Genomic DNA, 6,320 nt, shown 5'->3' on the forward strand with positions numbered 1-6,320 from the left:
TACCAATGGCGCTTATAGATCAGTAAAGTCAAGTTACAGACGAAAACACAACTACAATTACATTTTGCGTGTTTTATCAGACAGTATCGTTTTTGCTATAGCAATAGAGGCAAAGCGCATTTGGCGTAAAAAGATTAAAAAATTATTCACCTATTTTGGGTCAAACTGTACCTAATTAGGTTTTGACCGAGAATCGTTAAAAATTCAAGCAATGTAGCGTGTAAAATCAAATGTAAAGCTGCTTAATATGGGAAAATTAAAACGTAAAAAGTGCTGTGCTGTTTAAGTGTAAATGTGCACGAAAAGGCTAAAAACATGTGCAAGATGTGGACAGAATAGCTTTGACACACTTATACCATATCCTTTAGCAAGTAATAGTTAATCCAAGTTCTTTTATATGTAATCACACGCGTTCTGCACAAGACGAAACTTCTGCCTGAAAAGCTGACGATCTGAGTTGTAACCATCGTCAATATGCACGGCGTCGCTCGGTGTCCAGTCGCCACCCCATCGAAGTCCAGCTCGTTTTAAATTGTTAATCAAACAGTTGGCGTAAGGGTTTCTTTGCCCTGTAGGATAAATATAGTAGGTTGGGGAAGATGGTACAAGATTTGTTTTATTTTGTCAAAACATTCAAAAAAATTTATAATTGAAGTCTCGCGTATATAAAAGAACGATGCTAGTTGTTAAAAAATCATGTATGCTCGATAGAAATGCGGACATCATGTTCTGTTATGTATATACAGTAGGGTGGCATTTGGTAGTAAACAAAGAACATTCCAGGAATTTCTCACGATTTCCATACACCGTTGTTAATGGTTTTAAACACGATCAGAATATTTATATATTATGTGCTAAAGGTGTTCCGACTTCCCCACCCTACCATATATATATATAAACTCTACACGCGTTCACATTCCAAACCTTCTAAACAAATCATGTTGCACCATCCAATAGGAGTAGCTAAATTGAATGCAATGGCGTGCCCAATGAGGTAATTGCTGAACCTTGCAGGTCGAATGCTTCCATCCAGATTTGGCCTCCGTTTTTTGAAAGAATGTATCACATGAACCTAAAAATACGCCATTTAGTTCTCGTCTTGTGGGGAAAGATAAGATACTGCTAGTACCTATAAAACCACTCTTTCCTAATCGGGTTTTGTATTTTCTAATCGGGTATCAGTTAATAGCGCTCTTTTGAAGTCGTCGGCATGCGGTTATTTAATTCGGTAAGTATTCTTCGTATAAACGATCAAAAAAAATCAAATTTAAAAATATTCCCTTAAATAAAATCACTCACAAAGTTACATACGTAGTAACTCGTAAGCAGACAAGAGTTGTGTGAAACAGAACACCCGTGTTCTAACGATCGTCCTTACCCCGCCACGCCAGTATGAATATATAGCTTGTATTCATATATATAATATAGAAAGGTGTTTACCACTACATCGCATATGACTGCGTATCTATGGACTTGTGTCATAGATGGAACGAATTCTGGGTGTACTATGATCATTCTGTCGTTCAATCCAATTACTTTCTTTGTCTTGTATTTTACCAAAGGACAATCTGAAAAATAAAGCAATATACGTTCATTCAAATTACACAACAAAAGATTTAACCATTACTTGCTATTTGTAAATTTTATACAGTTATTATTCCGTACGCCTCGGTGGCCTAATGGATAAGGCATTGGCCTTCTAAGCCAAGGATTGTGGGTTCGAGTCCCACCCGAGGTGATATGCTTACCTTTTGTTCGCGAGATTAAATTTATCAAGTATAGCAAACGGCAAAACAAAGTTTAATTTATGTAGTTTTACGCAAATGGTGGCGACGCAAACTAAACTTTAATATTTCCCAAATTTTAGCATATTTGTTATTAATGTAATATATTACACGATCTATAAAAACTCAATTAAAAAGGAGGGAACATGCGCCTCGGTGGCCTAATGGATAAGGCATTGGCCTCCTAAGCCAAGGATTGTGGGTTCGAGTCCCATCCAAATAAACGAAATAGTAATTCTGTGCAATGGGATTCGCGAGGATGCGGATTGTACGATAAAATAGAGTGAAAAGATGTCCCATCTTCCCCACCCTACTATAAAAGCTGATTACCTCCAGCTATTGGTGTAACCGGTGTGGTTGGTGGTCTCGCAGGCTCACAACATTTTCTTGAGGTTGGTCCGCCACATTTTCCAGCTACGTATTCTCCATCACACGAATTTCCTATATTTTTACATTCTCCCTCCGATGCTGTACACAAGGCATCCCCCAGTCTCCAAACCTGTTCCGTAGCCAAACCTGCGAAACAACATACGAGATAAAATCGATATGGCCTGGCCATCTAAAACGTTTAAAGTATATTGTTATGTGTAGTAGAACATTGTATAGTTGCGATATTAATAATAAATGTTTAATTTTATTTATAGTAGGGTTGGGAAGACGGGACACCTCTTAATTTTATTTTCTTGTCTCATTTGGTAGTAAACAAAGAACATTCAAAGAATTCTAAAACCATATTCTCAAAACGACTCTCCTAGGCCGTTGTTAACTGTTTAAAACACGATCGGGGTGTTTGGATATTATGTGCTAAATAAAGGTGTCCCATCCTATTCACAAAACTATAATAACGTGGGAATACACAAACACACCGGAAAGCAATTTTGAGATATTAATCTTGTTTTGTCGCATACAAAATGCCCAAGGCATATTATGCGGCTATTGTGACATTTCTATATCAAATACGACAAAGATATCAAATCATGTTCTTCCACTTTTCGGGACTTGTTTTTATAATTTAGTTCGTACATACCATGTGGTATAATTTGACACACGACACATACTTTTGAAAGACATTTTACGAGAACGTGTAGTGGTGCTCGTTCAATTTTTAGACTTAAAAAATAATCGTTAAGGAAAAATATTGTCTAATTTAACCACAATTATTTAGTAATGTAACACGCGCCTCGGTGGCCTAATGGATAAGGCATTGGCCTCCTAAGCCAAGGATTGTGGGTTCGAGTCCCACCCGAGGTGGTATTACTTTTTCCTACTTCCAACTTCCAACTTTAAGTGAACGAAACTTATTAAACACTTTACTCCAATTTTAATATAAACAATGCATCAGTCTTATTTTGTACAGTTAGAAAGATTTGAACACGGTAACTTTTTGATAATCTAATATTTTGAACTTTTTATGACGTAAGACCTGTGTAAGCCTCGGTGGCCTAATGGATAAGGCATTGGCCTCCTAAGCCAAGGATTGTGGGTTCGAGTCCCATCCGGGGTGATTATTTTATTTTTCCAGTTTTATATATTTAATTAGCAGGTGACAAACTACCCAACAATTAGTTATAGAAAGCTTTTACGCGAATAATGGCGATGCAAACTTAACATTTGTTGGGCTAGAAGGTATATTTTAAACTAAAAACGTTTTTACTTTTTTTTAATAGACAAGTATTGCTAATTCAATTGCGATTATTTCATTATTATACGCCCGCCTCGGTGGCCTAATGGATAAGGCATTGGCCTCCTAAGCCAAGGATTGTGGGTTCGAGTCCCACCCGAGGTGCTACAATGAGTATTGTTTTAACATTGCACTATTTGTATATTAGTACTTTAAACTTACAGAATAGCATAATTTTATGTTTGAAGCACTATCGAAGCTTACATTTAAGTTTCTATTTGTCAAAATCGTCATTAAGTTTAATTTATTGCCGTAACTAAAAAATATACTTGACGAAACACGCGCCTCGGTGGCCTAATGGATAAGGCATTGGCCTCCTAAGCCAAGGATTGTGGGTTCGAGTCCCACCCGAGGTGCTACAATGAGTATTGTTTTAACATTGCACTATTTGTATATTAGTACTTTAAACTTACAGAATAGCATAATTTTATGTTTGAAGCACTATCGAAGCTTACATTTAAGTTTCTATTTGTCAAAATCGTCATTAAGTTTAATTTATTGCCGTAACTAAAAAATATACTTGACGAAACACGCGCCTCGGTGGCCTAATGGATAAGGCATTGGCCTCCTAAGCCAAGGATTGTGGGTTCGAGTCCCACCCGAGGTGCTCTGATAATTTGTTTTATCTTAGCAACTATATGCCAGACAACAACAGTGATAGCACGCATGTTAAGGTTTCATACTCCAAGTGCCCGCTTAACAAGTTATCACATTTTAACTTTGTGGGTGATTGTTTTTATGCATAGCTGATTAGGAAAAACATTTTAATGAACACTTGATTAGTATCTTACCCAATGCTATACAAGCCCACACTGGTACGGAAGCGAAGAGCCATGAACCCGTACCACTATTCCGCGGCGCCATGTGTACTTATCTTACCGTAATGTTTAGTACAGTACAATACATACAGAGCCATTAAACTTACATGCTGCATCACACATTGCGCAACATCTTCTATCCACCCCACCAAGACATAAACCACTCTTCCAGGAAGCCAAACATTTCGTAATGGGCCATTCTAAACATTCGCCTCCAGTATTGGTACATGCAGTGTCCGCATCTAGGTCAAAATAATTTGTGTCGATTTTGGGAAATCAAGAGCAGTTTTTATAATCTATAGCTTTAACAGTGAACGGGCAAATGTTGCTTATTAGACTCGTTTTATTGGATAGACAGAACGCCTTTAGCACATATTATCCAAATATCTTGATCGTGTTTTAAACAATTAACAACGGTCAGTGGAAGTCGTAAGGATACGTTATTGAATTCTTAGAATGTTCTTTGTTTACTACCAAATGGGACGGGAGAATTAAATGAAAGGGTGTTCTATCTTACCCCAACCCTATAATATTAAACCGCTAATTAACATATTCTCAAAAAAATACGGTCGCAAGTTTTACTAGTTTTTTAAGAACCATATGTTAACTACTAAAACTGTCAACGGTATAAATAATGAAGCAGTTCCACAACCCCCAAGACCTAAAGATCAAAATAGATAATTAAAACAAAAATTAATTGCCAATATGGATAACGCAGTTACACTATACTTTACCTGCAGCGGCGAGAAAACTGATTGCGACAACTAACCAGATCATAATAACACCCTGTTATCCGAACTACTTATTCTGTTGGTTTATCCAAAACACAATACGTTACAAATTGGGCTACCGATCGCGTGGCAAACCAGTCGTCCGCGTGCCCTCGAGCCTAAACCAAAATGTGGTTATTGAACGAATCGGCGAAGACGTCATAAGCTTAAAGCTTCAAATTGTGTAAGATTTGTATCAAGTAACACTAAACATCGGCAAGAGGCGACGGGCAGACGGCCAATGTTTTAAAACTGGTACAGCTCAGTGCATGGTACTCAAAGGAAAGTAACTAATTTATCCTCGCGTGGCGGGCAACGGATGTCGTTATAACACGGGTGTTCTGTATCATACCCCTCGAGTCCGCGAGTACGATTTACCATGTATGTATAACTTTGTGGGTGATTATTTGGGCGATTATTTTATTAATTTGACAGTGCCTCGGTGGCCTAATGGATAAGGCATTGGCCTCCTAAGCCAAGGATTGTGGGTTCGAGTCCCACCCGGGGTGGTGAATTTTAGTTGTGGCAAATATCTAAACAATTTGTTATTTGGGTATTTTTTACGTAAATAGTATAAATAGTGCAACGTTAAAAAATATTACTTCTAACACCTCGGGTGGGACTCGAACCCACAATCCTTGGCTTAGGAGGCCAATGCCTTATCCATTAGGCCACCGAGGCGCGTCTCTCGATGTTGTTAATTGACTTTTCTATAGATCGTGTATTTATTATATTAAATCGTGTGTAGTTGTTTAGTCAGTAAGACTAAGACTGGAAAGTAAGACTGAACAACCACACACGATTTAATAAAATACACGATCTATAGAAAAGTTAATTAAGTCAGTAACAACTACACTTATGTTTGTGGATAATTAAAGTTAAGTTTGCGTCGCTAAGACTGGAAAGTAAGACTGAACAACCACACACGATTTAATAAAATACACGATCTATAGAAAAGTTAATTAAGTCAGTAACAACTACACTTATGTTTGTGGATAATTAAAGTTAAGTTTGCGTCGCTACTATTTGCGATTACTATCAAAACTTACATTTCAATTTTTAATTCTCAAGACAGGGCACCTATGGTTTAATTTATTGTCGTAACTAAAAAATATACTTGACGAAACACGCGCCTCGGTGGCCTAATGGATAAGGCATTGGCCTCCTAAGCCAAGGATTGTGGGTTCGAGTCCCACCCAAGGTGTTCAAATATCACACAATAAACTGTGCGTGTACTTTTATTTCCTTATAATTTTTTAAACCAACT

At 37.4% G+C, this 6,320-nt stretch overlaps 1 protein-coding gene and 9 non-coding genes across 10 annotated transcripts; 8 read left to right on the plus strand and 2 right to left on the minus strand.

Moving 5' to 3' along the window:
• Nucleotides 1-81: 81 nt before the first annotated feature.
• Nucleotides 82-5,185, minus strand: LOC149725141 (uncharacterized). The gene is made up of 6 exons (XM_089892206.1): nucleotides 5,018-5,185; nucleotides 4,391-4,525; nucleotides 2,115-2,300; nucleotides 1,441-1,568; nucleotides 925-1,072; nucleotides 82-569 (listed from the first exon to the last, which is right to left on the minus strand). Exons 1-6 carry the CDS (start codon nucleotides 5,058-5,060, stop codon nucleotides 394-396), a joined length of 816 nt encoding a protein of 271 aa, XP_089748332.1. The 5' UTR covers nucleotides 5,061-5,185; the 3' UTR covers nucleotides 82-393.
• Nucleotides 1,666-1,738, plus strand: Trnar-ucu (transfer RNA arginine (anticodon UCU)). The gene has a single exon. It is a non-coding gene; the product is annotated as a tRNA-Arg (tRNA).
• Nucleotides 2,963-3,035, plus strand: Trnar-ccu (transfer RNA arginine (anticodon CCU)). The gene has a single exon. It is a non-coding gene; the product is annotated as a tRNA-Arg (tRNA).
• On the plus strand, nucleotides 3,216-3,288 carry Trnar-ccu (transfer RNA arginine (anticodon CCU)). Its single transcript has one exon. It is a non-coding gene; the product is annotated as a tRNA-Arg (tRNA).
• Nucleotides 3,498-3,570, plus strand: Trnar-ccu (transfer RNA arginine (anticodon CCU)). Its single transcript has one exon. It is a non-coding gene; the product is annotated as a tRNA-Arg (tRNA).
• Trnar-ccu (transfer RNA arginine (anticodon CCU)) lies at nucleotides 3,749-3,821 on the plus strand. Its single transcript has one exon. It is a non-coding gene; the product is annotated as a tRNA-Arg (tRNA).
• Nucleotides 4,000-4,072, plus strand: Trnar-ccu (transfer RNA arginine (anticodon CCU)). Its single transcript has one exon. It is a non-coding gene; the product is annotated as a tRNA-Arg (tRNA).
• Nucleotides 5,186-5,489: 304 nt separating the features above from the next.
• Nucleotides 5,490-5,562, plus strand: Trnar-ccu (transfer RNA arginine (anticodon CCU)). Its single transcript has one exon. It is a non-coding gene; the product is annotated as a tRNA-Arg (tRNA).
• Nucleotides 5,563-5,661: 99 nt separating this feature from the next.
• Nucleotides 5,662-5,734, minus strand: Trnar-ccu (transfer RNA arginine (anticodon CCU)). The gene has a single exon. It is a non-coding gene; the product is annotated as a tRNA-Arg (tRNA).
• Nucleotides 5,735-6,184: 450 nt separating this feature from the next.
• Trnar-ccu (transfer RNA arginine (anticodon CCU)) lies at nucleotides 6,185-6,257 on the plus strand. The gene has a single exon. It is a non-coding gene; the product is annotated as a tRNA-Arg (tRNA).
• The last annotated feature ends 63 nt before the right edge of the window (nucleotides 6,258-6,320 follow it).

The sequence above is a fragment of the Ciona robusta genome, chromosome 14 (genome assembly GCF_009617815.1).
Source record: "Ciona robusta chromosome 14, ASM961781v2".
Taxonomy (NCBI): domain Eukaryota; kingdom Metazoa; phylum Chordata; class Ascidiacea; order Phlebobranchia; family Cionidae; genus Ciona; species Ciona robusta.